The following is a 17,685-nucleotide window of genomic DNA, read 5'->3' on the forward strand; positions in this document are numbered from 1 at the left end:
ATTAATTAGAATTTTGATTAATATAACATTTAAAAAATCAATAAAAATTACTCGCTGTTGAAATACTCACAACATAAAAAAACTTTGCGAGTTATTTTTTCTTTTTCTTCAAACAATTCTGCCATGATTAATACTCCAAATCTCTGAACTAAGCATGAAATTCATGACAGGTAGCGCTATCCATGTGGGAAATTCATGAATTGTCTCGACAGCGCTCTCTACGCTGCTGATCGAACAAGGAGTAACGCGAGCGAGCTGCTATCAAATATAAAATTCAAGGCATTCACAGCTGACTGTGTAGGATACCTATATCTACTATCTGAAACAAGCGTATGCGTACACTATATATCATATTCTTTCGTTTATCTCTCTATGTTATATATATTTATTTATTTGTTTTTGGGCGGTAGACGAATCATCGCACAAAGAGGGGAACGAAAATGAGCCCAAAATATATATAGCATAGTGCTCTCTTTAGATCTCTCTAGCCAAGCAGGGCCGGAACTAGGAGATTCGTTGGGGGGGCAAAGCTTAATTTGCCACCCCCTCCTTACCAACATTATAAAATACCCTTTTTCGTTAGAATCGGTGGTTGAAATGATACCATTCACTAATACATAATTGAGAACTTTTATTTATCAAGTACACTAATTGGAAAACTAATACAATTACATTTTTTATTATAATGAAGTAGACTGTTATCAAACTATTGTTTATTGTTTGCGCAACAGTGAAAATTAATGTCTTACCAATAAGTTTATTAAGTACTAAAATTACATAAGGAACATGTGATTCTGAATTAAGTATAATATTGTATTGATAACCATACAAAGAAATTCAGTTCAAAATTTAATTTTTCGAGCATGATTAGCTGCAAAAGTTTTAATAATATCATCAAAATTGATCAAAGCAGATCGTTTTTGTTCAATAGATATAATACTTAGATTTGTTAATCTCTGCTGGCCCATCGTGCTTCTCAAATAGATTTTAATAAGTTTAAGTTTACTAAAACTTTTTCACCTGACGCAATTGTAACTGGAAGGGTGAAAAACATTCTCAGAGCAGTAGTAATGTTAGGATGTGCCTACTCCAGTTTATTTTTGTAGATAAGGCTCAACATTGTTGATTCTGCAGCATCTTTTAATTCATAGTCTACTGTTAATGCATGGTGCTTAAAACTTTCAATTTAAAATACGAATTCTTCTTTGTTAAGATCGGCACTGTTTTTCCTAATTCTGCTGTTTTGACTTTTGATCTTCTACTTCTATTTTATGAATTTTAACACCACTAAAAAATCCAAACTTATTGTTAATGTTCTCCAAAGCCTTAAACCTGTTACTCAGTTCCATAATTAACATTACTTGATGTAAGTTTTTTTTGGACATACGCCATTGCTAAGCACGTTTTCTGTAGGATAAAACTAAAAAATAAAATAAATGAATAAGTAAAAACAACCAAAAGACAAAAAGCACAAATTAAGCAAAAAATTGCTATTGTCAACAGAATATAAACACCACAAAATATTCCGTAACAGGAATCTGGTCAACAAACAAAGAAAAACAAAGAAAAATGTACTAAGAGAACGAAAAAAAAACACAAATCATGACGACACAAAAATATTGAACCCAAAAAAAATTCAGCACAATGGTTGAAACGAGACAAAAACACGACAAAACGAAAAGACGAAACAAACACAATAGTTTTCCAAAACAGAATAGAACGATAAAAACCCCACAAATGATGACAGCACAAAAATATTGAACCCAAAATAATTCAGCACAATAGTTGAAACGAGACAATAACACGACAAAACGAAAAGACGAAACAAACACAATAGTTTTTCCAAAACAGAAACAAGCGACGTTTCGGGAACTGCTATCTGCTCCCGTCCTCAGGCAGAGACGCACATGGTACGAAAACACAGGAGCGACTGAGTAGGGGCTGGAAAAATGAGGGTATTTATCAGAGAAAGGGCTACATCTTTCTCAGCCAAGTTATCACCCGCGCAACGGGTCCTTGAGATACCAGCTCTCATCGCAGTGGTTTTACTCACTTCAGACCACGAATTATGGTAATACTTGTTTCTTAGAGTGAAGTAACGCATTTGAAGTACGAATATATTTACAAATTATGCATAATCAAGTTAAATAGAATTTCTTAATTTCTTGGCTAACTTATTGATTGCGATATGTACACTTTCAAAACTTTTTTTAATGACTAGTTTCAACTTGTTTTAGTGAACCACTTTTCATATTTTGCCGCCCCCTGATATTTGCCGCCCGGGGCACATGATCCCCATGCCCCCCCTTAGTTCCGGCCCTGTAGCCAAGTACCTGTTCTCTGTCATTTTCGCTTCAGAAAAGTTTCACAAGTTGTCACGAAAACGTTGCATTAAAATTTGGCCTTGACATTTTACTCTCATCCAGCTCAAAGACGTTTGGTTTCACTTAAAAAATTCTAGAATGCAAGATTAAAAAACCTTGGCCAACACAGCGAACAGACGAACCCTACAATGAAACTAAACATATAAACGCACAGGTGAACACAGTCAAACTGTAAATATCCGAAAGCAGAAGAACTCCGTGCAGGGAATTCAGTCGTGAAAATGTAACAGCGCAGACGAACCCAGTGGGCCATGACTAACAGTGCAAAACTGTAATGGCGAATGTCCAAAGAATTGTATTTAATCGAAATCCCTCATTGCACGAATCATTTCAAGAGCGTGTCAGGATATGGCGCGCTGTTTAGTGGCCCAAGTCACTACATCACCAGCGCCACATTGCAACACTCAAAACAATGAGGTTCTTGATCACGCCCAATTAATACCAACAACTCTGAATTAGAATTTCCCGTGGTTAACCAGTCACTACCATAGAGTACAATGTTTTGTGTGTCCCTCAAACGCGGCTCATACCCTCAGCTGGAAAGGTATGTACAGACCACGTGTGAGGCCTGGCGGATGACAATAATCTCCTCTCCTGCGGTTTACACGTGCAATAGAAAAGATACAGAAGGAGTTCGCGAGCGATGACTCCGCGGCACAGAGTTGTGCTGAAACAAAAAAAAACAGCGGGTCTTAATTCCTTTACATCCATTAGGGCAAGTCTAGGAGAAGACGTCATAGAGCGTAACGAAAGGTGGAAACGCTCAGGAGTGAGACGCACAAAGTAGATGGTCAGAAAAATTTATGATTTTTTGTAAGTTTTTCGTTGCCATGTTTGTTACGATTGTGAAACTCTAGTGTGACCTCAATTGTGCAAATGTGGCATCTTGCAATTTGAAATATTTTTACACCCCTAGCAATAAAGCTTCAGTACTAAATAGGGTTTGACATGCATAGTTTTGGCTACCTGTTTAAGTCAACACTTGTGAACTGGTATGATTATCATTATAGTTGTAGTTGCTTACGTGAAAAATTAAGTTATTTCCTCGCGGCGCGTACAGGCCTGTTAATAAATGTGTTGTTGCAACAAGGTATAGAAGGTTTGGGAGAAATTATTTCTGCTTTGACATGACAAAAATTGGGATAAATAGCTAAAAATTAGAATTATAACAAAAAGGAGGGGGGAAAATTGAAGAGGGCTTGGCCTAATCCTCCTGAACTCTTTAGTTACCTGTTCTAAGTGGATTATAGAAATACTACATTGGCGGCCACGCACATTTAAATTAACAAAAAAAAGTGTGTGCGTGAAGTCCGCGCGACAGAAGTGAAATTTCTTGGTTAAATATTATTAGTTGTAGCAGAGGTTTCCAAAGTGTACGCGGTGAGACGCTCCTGTTTTCCCTCCTACGGAAAATTAACTTACTTGCATTCGCAATAAACAATTCAAATCGCGCGCGCTGCACGCACCATTCGCTGCGTTTGCCGGTGCTCTCGCTCCAATAGAGCTCGTCATCCCACGAGACGTGCTGTCCTTTCCCCTTTTCACGGAACACCTTTCAAAGCTCACTGAATGGTTTGAAAAATACTTTGCGGAATATAATGTCGAAAACTTGACTTGGATCCAAGATCCTTTCAATGCTCAACCTCCACAAGAATTCACTTCGAAAGAAGAAGAGTGTCTCGTTGAACTCTCTTGCGACAATATACCTTAAAACCAAATTTGCCTGTTTCGATTTAGTGGAATTTTTGGATAACGGTCAAAAATTAATATTAAAATTCCAAATTCAAAAGCTATGGGGATTCTCATTCCCTTTGCAACATCCTACTTATGCGAAGCCAGATTTTCAGCTGTAGCTGTAATAATGAGGAAAAATTGCTCAAAGATCAACGTGGAGCAAGAAATGAGAGTGGCAGTGTCAGGCCTTATTCCGTGTTTTGAAAAAAAGAAATGTGTGGAGATCACCAACACATTAACTTGACACTGAGGTTTTTAGTACTTTTCTGTAATAATAATAACATATTCTTGTGTGTCTATTTATATATGTAAACCTATGTGAGCCTCATATTGTGGTATGTGAGCCTCAGATTGAAGTTGTTTTCATTTTTGTCCCTAGTGTCATCAAAAATATATTTTTTTATCTTTTTGTCATTTTACACATATTTCAACTAGGTGAGGCGCCGCGAACTGAGGTATAGTAAACATAATTATCTATGGGTGAGATCGCAGATACATAGCAGTATATACAAGCAGGTATACTGTTAAACTTTTAAAGTATGCAAGTGTGAAATTGCGCAATTATGGTGCATCATTTCCACCTCTCCCCTGCTGTCTCCTCCTCTACCGGGTTTCCCCACCTTCACGCGATCGTAACGCTCTGAGTGCATTGGCGTGGCTGTGTTCATAAAGTTGGAGGGGGGGTACAAATAATGATTTTGATGTCATTTAAACCCATTCCCCTCTTACTAAGACGGCGGGCGTCCGGGGGTCCTCCACTGGAAAATTTTGATTTTAAAACTGTGCAAAATAGCGCTTTTTAAGCAGTTTTTCTATCTAACCATTGCATACATCGTTGTTAAAATTATTATCGTTTCCTTTAAAATAAAATTCGATGAGTGAATAAATTACAAATGAAGTTGGGCAGAATAATATTATAAAATTAAAAAAATATCACGGTCTAGAAAGTTGGGAGGGGACAGTCCCCTCCACCCAAAAAGTTCAGGGGAACACGTCCCCCTTGTCCCATATCACGGTCTAGAAAGTTGGGAGGGAACAGTCCCCTCCAGCCAAAACGTTCAGGGGGACACGTCCCCCCTGTCCCATATCACGGTCTAGAAAGTTGGGAGGGGACAGTCCCCTCCACCCAAAACGTTCAGAGGGACACGTCCCCCCTGTCCCATATCACGGTCTAGAAAGTTGGGAGGAAACAGTCCCCTCCAGCCAAAACGTTCAGGGGGACACGTCCCCCCTGTCCCATATCACGGTCTAGAAAGTTGGGAGGGGACAGTCCCCTCCAGCCAAAACGTTCAGGGGGACACGTCCCCCCTGTCCCATATCACGGACTAGAAAGTTGGGAGGGAACAGTCCCCTCCACCCAAAAAGTTCAGAGGAACACGTCCCCCTTGTCCCATATCACGGTCTAGAAAGTTGGGAGGGAACAGTCCCCTCCAGCCAAAACGTTCAGGGGGACACGTCCCCCCTGTCCCATATCACGGTCTAGAAAGTTGGGAGGGAACAGTACCCTCCAGCCAAAACGTTCAGGGGGACACGTCCCCCCTGTCCCATATCACGGTCTAGAAAGTTGGGAGGGGACAGTCCACTCCAGCCAAAACGTTCAGGGGGACACGTCCCCCCTGTCCCATATCACGGTCTAGAAAGTTGGGATGGGACAGTCCCCTCCAGCCAAAACGTTCAGGGGGACACGTCCCCCCTGTTCCATATCACGGTCTAGAAAGTTGGGAGGGGACAGTCCCCTCCAGCCAAAACGTTCAGGGGGACACGTCCCCCTTGTCCCATATCACGGTCTAGAAAGTTTTGAGGGGGGGACAGTCCCCTCCACCCAAAAAGTTCATGGGGACACGTCCCCCCCTGTCCCCTCCTTCCTGGTTCCTACGCCTCTGCCTGAGTGTCACTCGGGAAGGTGTTGGTGTTGTCGGCAGTGCCGGCGCACTTCAGGACGCACGCGGTGAACCAGAGCGGCGTGGCGGGGCAGAGCGCAGTGCTGGTGTGCGAGGCGGAGGGAGACCGCCCGCTGCGCGTGGCCTGGGCGGCGGCGCACGGCGCGCTGGGGGCGGAGGCCTTGCTGTCGGAGCGGCCCACGCCGTCGGGCCTGGCCGCGGAGCTGCGCCTCAGGCGGCTCGACCGCGCCAGTTCGGGCGCCTACCGCTGCGCCGCCTCCAACGACTACGGCCGCGACGAGATGGTCGTCTACCTCACCGTCAAGGGTGAGCGCTACCACCGCCAGCGATCAGGCCCAGTACAGGGCCGGCCGCGTCCGTACAGGCGAACTAGGCGAACCACCTACACAGAGAAAAAGGTTTTTTTTTAATCAAACAAATATTTGTTTATATATGGCGGAAAATAATATTTACTCGGTGGAACAAAATACTTTGTTAGTTAAAACCAAACTCGGTAAGCAAACAAAAAATAATTTATTACACCTAACCAAATATACATTTGATGTTGACAAAATCATTTTTTTTTGGGTCAACAGAATCTTTCCTGCTACAAAATATATATGTTTGAATTGACAAAATATATTATTTTCGTCGTATACAAACAAATATTTTGTTGAGGCAAACAAACCTTTCTCTCAGTGTAGGGCGCCAAGTAGCTGGGGGCGGCGCAGCACGACACACAACAGCTGATATAATATATGTTTAACGATTATTGGAACTAGATGAAAATGAATTTTTTTGTAACAGTTTGGAATGTTTATATTGATATAAGTAATTATTTAAAGTCCACGGTGACCTGTTCATGATTTGTGATAAGTAAAAAAGTAAAAAAAAAACACACAAGCCTGCTTACATTTGATTGTTGACAAAATCTTAGGCTTACGCGATGTATTTTGAGGCAAGGAAAAAAATTTTTGGGTTGTCCGGCCCCGGGGGGGGGGGGTTGGGGGGCATTAAGGTTTTTTCACCTAGGGCGCCAATTTACCTCGCACCGGCCCTGATCAGGCCATTCGCGGAAAATCCCGGGAAGAATCAGAGTGGCGCAGATTTTAAATTAAAATGGGAAACAAATTTTTGAAGTTATACTTCTAATGCGACTTTCAACAAGGTTGCGTTAAACGTTTAACGCTACCATGGAGAAAAAACGCTACCACGGAGAATTATTTGCATGCAATTAAAAACTATTTTTTAATGATGCCAAAGAAGTATAACATCTCTCGCGCGTACCTAAGTACACGCACTCATTTTTTTTCTTCTTATTTTCAAAATATTGTTTCGCAAGTAAAGAAACATTAGCTGCAACCGAAGCAACATTTCGGGATCTGGCAGATGTCAATATTATTTGACTGTCTTGGGCTCCATTCAGCTGCGAGAGTTAATTTATCTCATGCGAAGAAACTTGTTGTAAGTAGTCCCAATTCTTGTCGACAGATGACGCCACGTGTTGCTTGAAGGTAGTTTGTTTTTAATATTTTTATGATGCAGGATGCTCACTAACGATCGCAAAAGAAGGATGGATTCGCTAGACACCAAGGTGAAGGAAGTTCGTCATTCCTGTTAGTGTTTCTCAGATGTCTCAGAGCTTATTATTTGACTGAGTAATGTGTGTTTATTTTTTTTTATTTCCACCTGGTAAAAATATTACCAATGCTGATTTAATAGCAGAAATTCACTAATTAAATGGAATTACTTAAAGAAACCACATAAATAACATGAGCACATGGACGTCATTTACTGTTGTAGCCAATGACTGGTGGAGGTATTGTATCCTAACGTAAAATTAACGATCGCAACCTACTGAGTTGAATGTTCGTGAAAATGTGCGTCCTTTTCGTTAGATGTGCTTACTCTTTGTTGAATGTGGTTCCGATTGTGCTTCCTTTCGTTGAATGCGCTTCCGTTTTGTAGAATTTCCGTCTAAATGTGCTTCCTTTTCATTAAATGCTTGAACTGCGTGAATGTTGTGTAGTCATTGCGTGTACATTGCGTGTATTGCGCGTCAATCAGGTGAACATTGCGTGTTCGTTTCGTTTACTGTGTGTACTGTGTGCTCATTCTGATTCATGTGCGTCAATTGCGTGAACATTGCGTGTTGGAGCAAATGGAGCGTTGGAGCTCTTGGAGCGCTTGAAGCTAATGGGCATTTGGAGCATTGGAGCCAAATGTAGATGGTTCTGATGGCACGAATTGGAGCTTGGAGCTGTTGGAGCTTTGGAGCATTTGGAGCTTTGGTGCTGTTGGAGCTTTGGAGCTTTGGAACCTTGGAGCTTATGGAGTTTTTTGGGCAAATGGAGCTTTGGAGCTGTTGAAGCTTTGAGCTTTGGAGCATTTGGAGATGACGGATCTTTAGTAGGTGTGTACATTGCGTGTTCATTCCGTTTCCTGTGTGTACTGTGTGTTCATTCGGTTTCCTGTGTTTACTGTGAAAAAGGTTATACTGGGTGTTTTCGAGGACATTTTTAGGTATGAAAAAGGTCAACACCCAGTATTGTGAGTGGCATAGGGATGTGAAGTGAGACTTTATCTGTAATTTTTCATCATAATTATACAGGATCGCCGCTACATGTCTCATAGAGGCGCGTTAGCACCGCGAACATTTCAGACCAGTTCTGTGCCTGGCGCGTAGAGGCGAGGAGGCGTGTGACGCGCGAGTCAGTGTCGCCCTTAGCGTAATGAATATTGTCACGGGGGGAGGGCGTGTCTGCCTAGGAACCCATTGTAATCGAGGAATTCTCTGCTGTTCTGTCTTTAAATTTAATATTATAAATCGTATTATTTGGGCTAGTTTTCTATATGTTTGTGTATTAATTTTTATTTATCCGTTATACGGGTCTTCTCTATGACAGTAAGTGCAAATTAGCAATGTGGTCCGTCCAAAATAATAATTTAAGTAAAAACAGACTGTTACGTATATACATTGTAATAAACTGCTTTATAAAAATATATCATGTTCTTGTTTTTCGAAAAAATGTTACGGAAATATGCATGTGAAATGGAAAATGTAACCCGCTAATAATCATGAAACTCTGAGCGAACTAAAAATGCAGCGAGCGCAGATATAGCTTGGTGACCAAGGTCAACAGTCGGAATTCCATCGGAAAAAAATACGTTCAACACGAGAGGCTCGATAAGTGCCCGATTACTGAATATCTATAATTATATTATGAAGGATTAAATATTATTCACTGTCTTTGGCGGCCGTCAGCAAAATAAGCAATTGCCTCATATTAGGGAGGCATGCACCTGATACAAACTCATCCAATCACGAAACACAGACGATGCTACTGTGTTTCAACTCCTAGCTTTCCTGTAAATATTTTCACGAAAAAATTACATGGCACTAGAAATGAAATGAAGCTGGGTCTTAGATTAAGGTTTGTCTCCGCGCACCATATAAGTTACCTATTTCGCTTCCTTGTCATTGCCGTTATTTAACGGCTCTTCCTGTTTATGTTTCGTCTCAAAAATTTAAAACATATATTTCCAAAATATTATCTTATAGCAGTGTTAATTAACGCAAATGTTCATAATTACGATTACTCGCATGAATATTATTTTGGATTAAAGATAACTTTAAGTAAATTCCTGGTGATAAATTTTTCTACCCAAAATATGAAAGAGGGTTTTATAAATACATTTACATGAAAATCGTTCAATCTTGTATTATAAGGGGCATGTATGTTCCGCGAAAACGTATTATGAGCGCTCAACAGAGTGCAAAAAGCTATGCCCGTGCTAGAGATTGTTTCCTTGCAATGGCGGCCGTCTGCCAGAGAATCCATTAGCCTATTTGGTCAATCAGGACGTGTTTGCTTCCGCACTGGCTGGCTATGATTGGTGTGCTGACACTACGCATGTATGTGAAATAAATCCAGCCAACAAGAATACACAGGCAATGCTACAAAGTCTAAACACACAGCTAAAAATGCATGGCCCTTTGGGTTAATATTGACAAGAAAGTTAAACAAACAACAACTCGTCGTGTAAGAGAGTCGTATCGTATCGTATCGTCGACATTGTGTTTAAGAGAGAAGATGAAAGGTGACGAGATGCCGCCAGACCAATGAGAGAATGGGTGGGTTAGGGGCACACGGAAGTGCCACGGGAAAATATCCACAGGTGTAGGACAAAGTCAGCCTCGATTTTCCATTGGCGTAAAATCCGTGTTGGACCCCACCGGGTATCGAACCCGGATCCACTCGACTAAGTAGTTTAGTTTGGTGAGTCCTAGAACAGCTTTCAGTAGCAGTTAGAGACTCGGGAGTCAACCACCCGTCTTGAATTTAGGTGATCTCAACTTCGTCCGCCATCTTGGACACGTAAACGATTTACTCTTTTGACAAACATCATGAACTACCGAAAGAGAATTAAATAGTGTTTTTTTTCTAGAAGAAATACATTACAGCTCAACGGCAGCATAAATGTAATGTAAATAATTATATTATGTATACAGTAGTTTGTTTTTAGCCCAGTTGGAAAAAAAATATTTATAACCAAATTCTAGTCGCCTCCACAAAATTGAGAACAATATCGAAGCACCTGAAGATGACAAGACGGAAGACTGTGACGAAGTATTTTAAGTTCTGAGACCAAAACGATTTTAAAAACGTGTTAAAATAAATTATCATGGTCAGTCTAATGAAAATGATGATCGCTGGGATTTTGACGATTTTAATGTCGATGAGGCTAGCGTTAAAACAGAAGACCATCGAAATGTTCAAAAAATTTACAGTTACTCAACAGTGTTAATCATTACTCGGACTTGAGAGCTGAAACGACCAAGACAGCTGTGCCATCAGCAACTGAAGGTTCCCTGGCCTAGTCCGTTACTCTTGTAGCAGTATCGGCAAGGAAAAAAGGAAAAACTTTAAAACAGTTAAACATTTATTATTTACTGAGTAAATGCTCATTAACCCCCATTTTGTTTTTCAAAAATCGCCCATTTAAAAGACATAAATATACAAAAAATATACAAAAATATCAAAGACCCTACACAACAGACACATAAAAAAAATCATTTCAAATCATGTCTACTATTCTTTTTTTCTCGCTTTTGACAAATTTGTACTTTCGTTCTAAAATATGAAAAAGTAGAAATGCTGTTAGTAGTCAATTATCTTATTAGAATGCACCAGTAAGTATATATTTAATTTTCGCAAGGAAAATTTTTTAACTTTTGGACCAGAAAATATATGATAGGTAGCAAAACAAAATAAATTCCAAATAAAAATTTTTATTTATCAATTTTTCCTTCACTAAATAAATATACATAAATATAAATAAATATGCACACACCAATAAATAATTACAAAAATATTTTAAATGTCAGTAAAGATGCCTTTATACGCAGAGTAAAGAAACATTGCCAAGCTCGCCGTCCACGTACACCGGCGAGTGTGTCTGCGCCTGGAGGCCTTCCTCGCAGCAACCCGCCATGCTCCTGTACCTTCACGCCGTGCTTCAGTTGCCGACGTGAGCAGAGGATATAGGCAGGTGGCGGCTAGTGGGTGACGCAGGCGCAGCCCAGGGGGAAGACACCAGCCAGCTCACCGTCCACGTACACCGGCGAGTGTATCTGCGCCTGGAGTCCTTCCTCGCAGCAACCCGCCATGCTCCTGCACCTTCACGCCGTGCTTCAGTTGCCGACGTGAGCAGAGGATACAGGCAGGTGGCGGCTAGTGGGTGACGCAGGCGCAGCCCAGGGGGAAGACACCAGCCAGCTCACCGTCCACGTACACCGGCGAGTGTATCTGCGCCTGGAGGCCTTCCTCGCAGCAACCCGCCATGCTCCTGCACCTTCACGCCGTGCTTCAGTTGTCGACGTGAGCAGAGGATACAGGCAGGTGGCGGCTAGTGGGTGACGCAGGCGCAGCCCAGGGGGAAGACACCAGCCAGCTCACCGTCCACGTACACCGGCGAGTGTATCTGCGCCTGGAGGCCTTCCTCGCAGCAACCCGCCATGCTCCTGTACCTTCACGCCGTGCTTCAGTTGTCGACGTGAGCAGAGGATACAGGCAGGTGGCGGCTAGTGGGTGACGCAGGCGCAGCCCAGGGGGAAGACACCAGCCAGCTCACCGTCCACGTACACCGGCGAGTGTATCTGCGCCTGGAGGCCTTCCTCGCAGCAACCCGCCATGCTCCTGCACCTTCACGCCGTGCTTCAGTTGTCGACGTGAGCAGAGGATATAGGCAGGTGGCGGCTAGTGGGTGACGCAGGCGCAGCCCAGGGGGAAGACACCAGCCAGCTCGCCGTCCACGTACACCGGCGAGTGTATCTGCGCCTGGAGTCCTTCCTCGCAGCAACCCGCCATGCTCCTGCACCTTCACGCCGTGCTTCAGTTGTCGACGTGAGCAGAGGATACAGGCAGGTGGCGGCTAGTGGGTGACGCAGGCGCAGCCCAGGGGGAAGACACCAGCCAGCTCACCGTCCACGTACACCGGCGAGTGTATCTGCGCCTGGAGGCCTTCCTCGCAGCAACCCGCCATGCTCCTGCACCTTCACGCCGTGCTTGAGTTGCCGACGTGAGCAGAGGATACGGGCAGGTGGCGGCTAGTGGGTGACGCAGGCGCAGCCCAGGGGGAAGACACCAGCCAGCTCGCCGTCCATGTACACGGGCGAGTGTATCTGCGCCTGGAGGCCTTCCTCGCAGCAACCCGCCATGCTCCTGCACCTTCACGCCGTGCTTCAGTTGCCGACGTGAGCAGAGGATACAGGCAGGTGGCGGCTAGTGGGTGACGCAGGCGCAGCCCAGGGGGAAGACACCAGCCAGCTCGCCGTCCATGTACACGGGCGAGTGTATCTGCGCCTGGAGGCCTTCCTAGCAGCAACCCGCCATGCTCCTGCACCTTCACGCCGTGCTTCAGTTGCCGACGTGAGCAGAGGATACAGGCAGGTGGCGGCTAGTGGGTGACGCAGGCGCAGCCCAGGGGGAAGACACCAGCCAGCTCGCCGTCGATGTACACGGGCGAGTGTATCTGCGCCTGGAGGCCTTCCTCGCAGCAACCCGCCATGCTCCTGCACCTTCACGCCGTGCTTCAGTTGCCGACGTGAGCAGAGGATACAGGCAGGTGGCGGCTAGTGGGTGACGCAGGCGCAGCCCAGGGGGAAGACACCAGCCAGCTCGCCGTCCATGTACACGGGCGAGTGTATCTGCGCCTGGAGGCCTTCCTCGCAGCAACCCGCCATGCTCCTGCACCTTCACGCCGTGCTTCAGTTGCCGACGTGAGCAGAGGATACAGGCAGGTGGCGGCTAGTGGGTGACGCAGGCGCAGCCCAGGGGGAAGACACCAGCCAGCTCGCCGTCCATGTACACGGGCGAGTGTATCTGCGCCTGGAGGCCTTCCTCGCAGCAACCCGCCATGCTCCTGCACCTTCACGCCGTGCTTGAGTTGCCGACGTGAGCAGAGGATACGGGCAGGTGGCGGCTAGTGGGTGACGCAGGCGCACCCCAGGGGGAAGACACCAGCCAGCTCGCCGTCCACGTACACCGGCGAGTGAATCTGCGCCTGGAGTCTTACCTCGCAGCAACCCGCCATGCTCCTGTACCTTCACGCCGTGCTTCAGTTGTCGACGTGAGCAGAGGATACAGGCAGGTGGCGGCTAGTGGGTGACGCAGGCGCAGCCCAGGGGGAAGACACCAGCCAGCTCACCGTCCACGTACACCGGCGAGTGTATCTGCGCCTGGAGGCCTTCCTCGCAGCAACCCGCCATGCTCCTGCACCTTCACGCCGTGCTTGAGTTGCCGACGTGAGCAGAGGATACGGGCAGGTGGCGGCTAGTGGGTGACGCAGGCGCAGCCCAGGGGGAAGACACCAGCCAGCTCGCCGTCCACGTACACCGGCGAGTGAATCTGCGCCTGGAGTCTTTCCTCGCAGCAACCCGCCATGCTCCTGCACCTTCACGCCGTGCTTCAGTTGCCGACGTGAGCAGAGGATACAGGCAGGTGGCGGCTAGTGGGTGACGCAGGCGCAGCCCAGGGGGAAGACACCAGCCAGCTCACCGTCCACGTACACCGGCGAGTGTATCTGCGCCTGGAGGCCTTCCTCGCAGCAACCCGCCATGCTCCTGCACCTTTACGCCGTGCTTGAGTTGCCGACGTGAGCAGAGGATACGGGCAGGTGGCGGCTAGTGGGTGACGCAGGCGCAGCCCAGGGGGAAGACACCAGCCAGCTCGCCGTCCATGTACACGGGCGAGTGTATCTGCGCCTGGAGGCCTTCCTCGCAGCAACCCGCCATGCTCCTGCACCTTCACGCCGTGCTTGAGTTGCCGACGTGAGCAGAGGATACGGGCAGGTGGCGGCTAGTGGGTGACGCAGGCGCACCCCAGGGGGAAGACACCAGCCAGCTCGCCGTCCACGTACACCGGCGAGTGAATCTGCGCCTGGAGTCTTTCCTCGCAGCAACCCGCCATGCTCCTGTACCTTCACGCCGTGCTTCAGTTGTCGACGTGAGCAGAGGATACAGGCAGGTGGCGGCTAGTGGGTGACGCAGGCGCAGCCCAGGGGGAAGACACCAGCCAGCTCGCCGTCCACGTACACCGGCGAGTGAATCTGCGCCTGGAGTCTTTCCTCGCAGCAACCCGCCATGCTCCTGTACCTTCACGCCGTGCTTCAGTTGTCGACGTGAGCAGAGGATACAGGCAGGTGGCGGCTAGTGGGTGACGCAGGCGCACCCCAGGGGGAAGACACCAGCCAGCTCGCCGTCCACGTACACCGGCGAGTGAATCTGCGCCTGGAGTCTTTCCTCGCAGCAACCCGCCATGCTCCTGTACCTTCACGCCGTGCTTCAGTTGTCGACGTGAGCAGAGGATACAGGCAGGTGGCGGCTAGTGGGTGACGCAGGCGCACCCCAGGGGGAAGACACCAGCCAGCTCGCCGTCCACGTACACCGGCGAGTGTATCTGCGCCTGCAGGCCTTCCTCGCAGCAACCCGCCATGCTCCTGCACCTTCACGCCGTGCTTCAGTTGCCGACGTGAGCAGAGGATACAGGCAGGTGGCGGCTAGTGGGTGACGCAGGCGCACCCCAGGGGGAAGACACCAGCCAGCTCGCCGTCCACGTACACCGGCGAGTGTATCTGCGCCTGCAGGCCTTCCTCGCAGCAACCCGCCATGCTCCTGCACCTTCACGCCGTGCTTCAGTTGCCGACGTGAGCAGAGGATACAGGCAGGTGGCGGCTAGTGGGTGACGCAGGTGCAGCCCAGGGGGAAGACACCAGCCAGCTCGCCGTCCACGTACACCGGCGAGTGAATCTGCGCCTGGAGTCTTTCCTCGCAGCAACCCGCCATGCTCCTGTACCTTCACGCCGTGCTTCAGTTGTCGACGTGAGCAGAGGATACAGGCAGGTGGCGGCTAGTGGGTGACGCAGGCGCAGCCCAGGGGGAAGACACCAGCCAGCTCGCCGTCCACGTACACCGGCGAGTGAATCTGCGCCTGGAGTCTTTCCTCGCAGCAACCCGCCATGCTCCTGTACCTTCACGCCGTGCTTCAGTTGCCGACGTGAGCAGAGGATACAGGCAGGTGGCGGCTAGTGGGTGACGCAGGCGCAGCCCAGGGGGAAGACACCAGCCAGCTCGCCGTCCACGTACACCGGCGAGTGTATCTGCGCCTGCAGGCCTTCCTCGCAGCAACCCGCCATGCTACTGCACCTTCACGCCGTGCTTCAGTTGCCGACGTGAGCAGAGGATACAGGCAGGTGGCGGCTAGTGGGTGACGCAGGCGCAGCCCAGGGGGAAGACACCAGCCAGCTCACCGTCCACGTACACCGGCGAGTGTATCTGCGCCTGGAGGCCTTCCTCGCAGCAACCCGCCATGCTCCTACACCGCCGCGTCTGCACCTTCACGCCGTACTTCAAGGTCAGCGGCTCGCCCATCTCGACGCATGATTCCCTCCGCAGCGGTTGAGCCTGCAGCAGAGATGAGCTCTCGTAGCTGGTGGCGGGCGCTGCGTCTAGCTGGACCAGGCACACGCACGCCAGCAGAGTCAGCTTGAGGATGGCAGACATGGCGATGTGATGACTGAGGATGCAGTGGTGCCTTGGGTACGAGGACCATTTGGTTTTATATCCGCTCTGTGTGGCCTGCGTCTCGGCAGTGGGCGAGCTCCTAGTGCCAGGGGGGTGGTAGGGGGAGGGTATTCACAGGTCCTGCTCCCACGCCGGCCTCCGCCATGGAAACTTGTGAATCCCAGCATCGCTGCGCCTGGCGACACTCCCTTCACCGCAGAGCAGTGGTTCCTCGGCCGCTCTGCGGAAACGTCGGTGATAACGAGCGGCGTACGAGGAAAACTGCTGAAGTCCACGCTAACTTTAAAATACCATATTAGGCATACTAGGTAACTTTTTATGTCAACTTACTTTTGTAGTACAGTGAGATTAAGGCCCCGGTTCAAACTGCAAGCCGGGGGTTACTACATTGCACGCCATTGCTATTGTGAATTTTTTTTTGTAAATATTCTAGTAAATCTATAACCACACGTGTGAATTGCTGACCGACTCATTCAGTGATCTTCTGACTGTATCACTCAGTAATCTGTTTTTAATAAACTAACCCTTTTTACATGAGCTAGAAAATTAACATTTTTCCAACTCATTAATCTCAGGAAATTTTCAAAAAATTGTATTTTGAAATTTTTAGTTTACAAAACTGAAAATTGCAGAAAAATTTATATTTGGTGCAGATCTTTATTTGGGGATCCAATCATACTAATTTGCAGACGTCAAAAAAAATTCTACACCCCTAAAGATGTTTTGGTAGTATCTCAGATATTTTTTGTTTACGTTTTGTCGTATATATGCTAGTTATAACTTAAGTTTAACTAAACTGATAGCTAAGGTGCATATTTTACGGTTTTTTCCCCAAATTTTTTTTTCAGCATTAAACTTAGAGCTGTAGTCTTCAAAAATGGCAAGCATATGCTAGTTAAATAGAGATCGGATATGTTGTTCATATGGTGTTTTTTTGTTCTTCCATCGTCAAACTTAGCTATAAATTTTTTATCCTGCATTTTTACCAATTTGTTAAAGATTTTCTCCACTTATTTCGCAGCTATAATTATCAAATGTTTTACGATTGCGACAGTTGTGTCAGTGTGAATGCTAAATTACATTAATGTTGCTGACAATTTAATATAAAAAATATTTATCTATGTACCTATCTCTATATTTATATATATATATATATATATATAACTTCATGTCTGAGTTTAGGCCATGTCCTTTGTCCTTTCAACGGAATGTTTGAGGAGGAATTTGGTTTTTGGAGGCGAAGCCCGTAACGGATGAAAAGGCTTCCAGTTTTTAGAATTTTTTTTAGCAAAGCATGTTATCTTAAGGGGCCCGCCTCGTCAGGGGTGTATGTGTGTTAGTGAGGCGGGATGATAAGCGCGACGCTCGATGGTATTTCTAGCGCGGTATCGCCTCTAAACGCAAGGCTGTGAACTGGCGCGCAGTCTACTCGTCGACACATGATAACTGTGAAATTTGTGCGGTGACCGTATTTTTATATTACGGGGAAATGAAGATAAAGGTGTAATGCAAGTCCCTTAAGTGCTTTCAAGAATCTGTACCACTTGTTTTACACCTAAAAATTACTCTGAAAACATGCGTTTCAGCCATTTTAACTCTTCTA

The 17,685-nt window shown here is 46.6% G+C and overlaps 1 protein-coding gene across 1 annotated transcript in view; it reads left to right on the forward strand.

The window, feature by feature from the left end:
- The window catches only part of LOC134532260 (cell adhesion molecule Dscam2-like), a 29,483-nt gene extending 17,774 nt beyond the window's left edge, over positions 1 to 11,709 (forward strand). The window contains exons 8-9 of the mRNA XM_063368680.1: positions 6,041 to 6,357; positions 11,575 to 11,709. Of these exons, the coding sequence (XP_063224750.1) occupies positions 6,041 to 6,357; positions 11,575 to 11,709 (452 nt within the window). The remainder of the gene's footprint in view (positions 1 to 6,040; positions 6,358 to 11,574) is intronic.
- Positions 11,710 to 17,685: the final 5,976 nt, after the last annotated feature.

Source organism: Bacillus rossius, chromosome 5 (assembly GCF_032445375.1).
Source record: "Bacillus rossius redtenbacheri isolate Brsri chromosome 5, Brsri_v3, whole genome shotgun sequence".
In the NCBI taxonomy this organism is placed as follows: Eukaryota; Metazoa; Arthropoda; class Insecta; order Phasmatodea; family Bacillidae; genus Bacillus; species Bacillus rossius.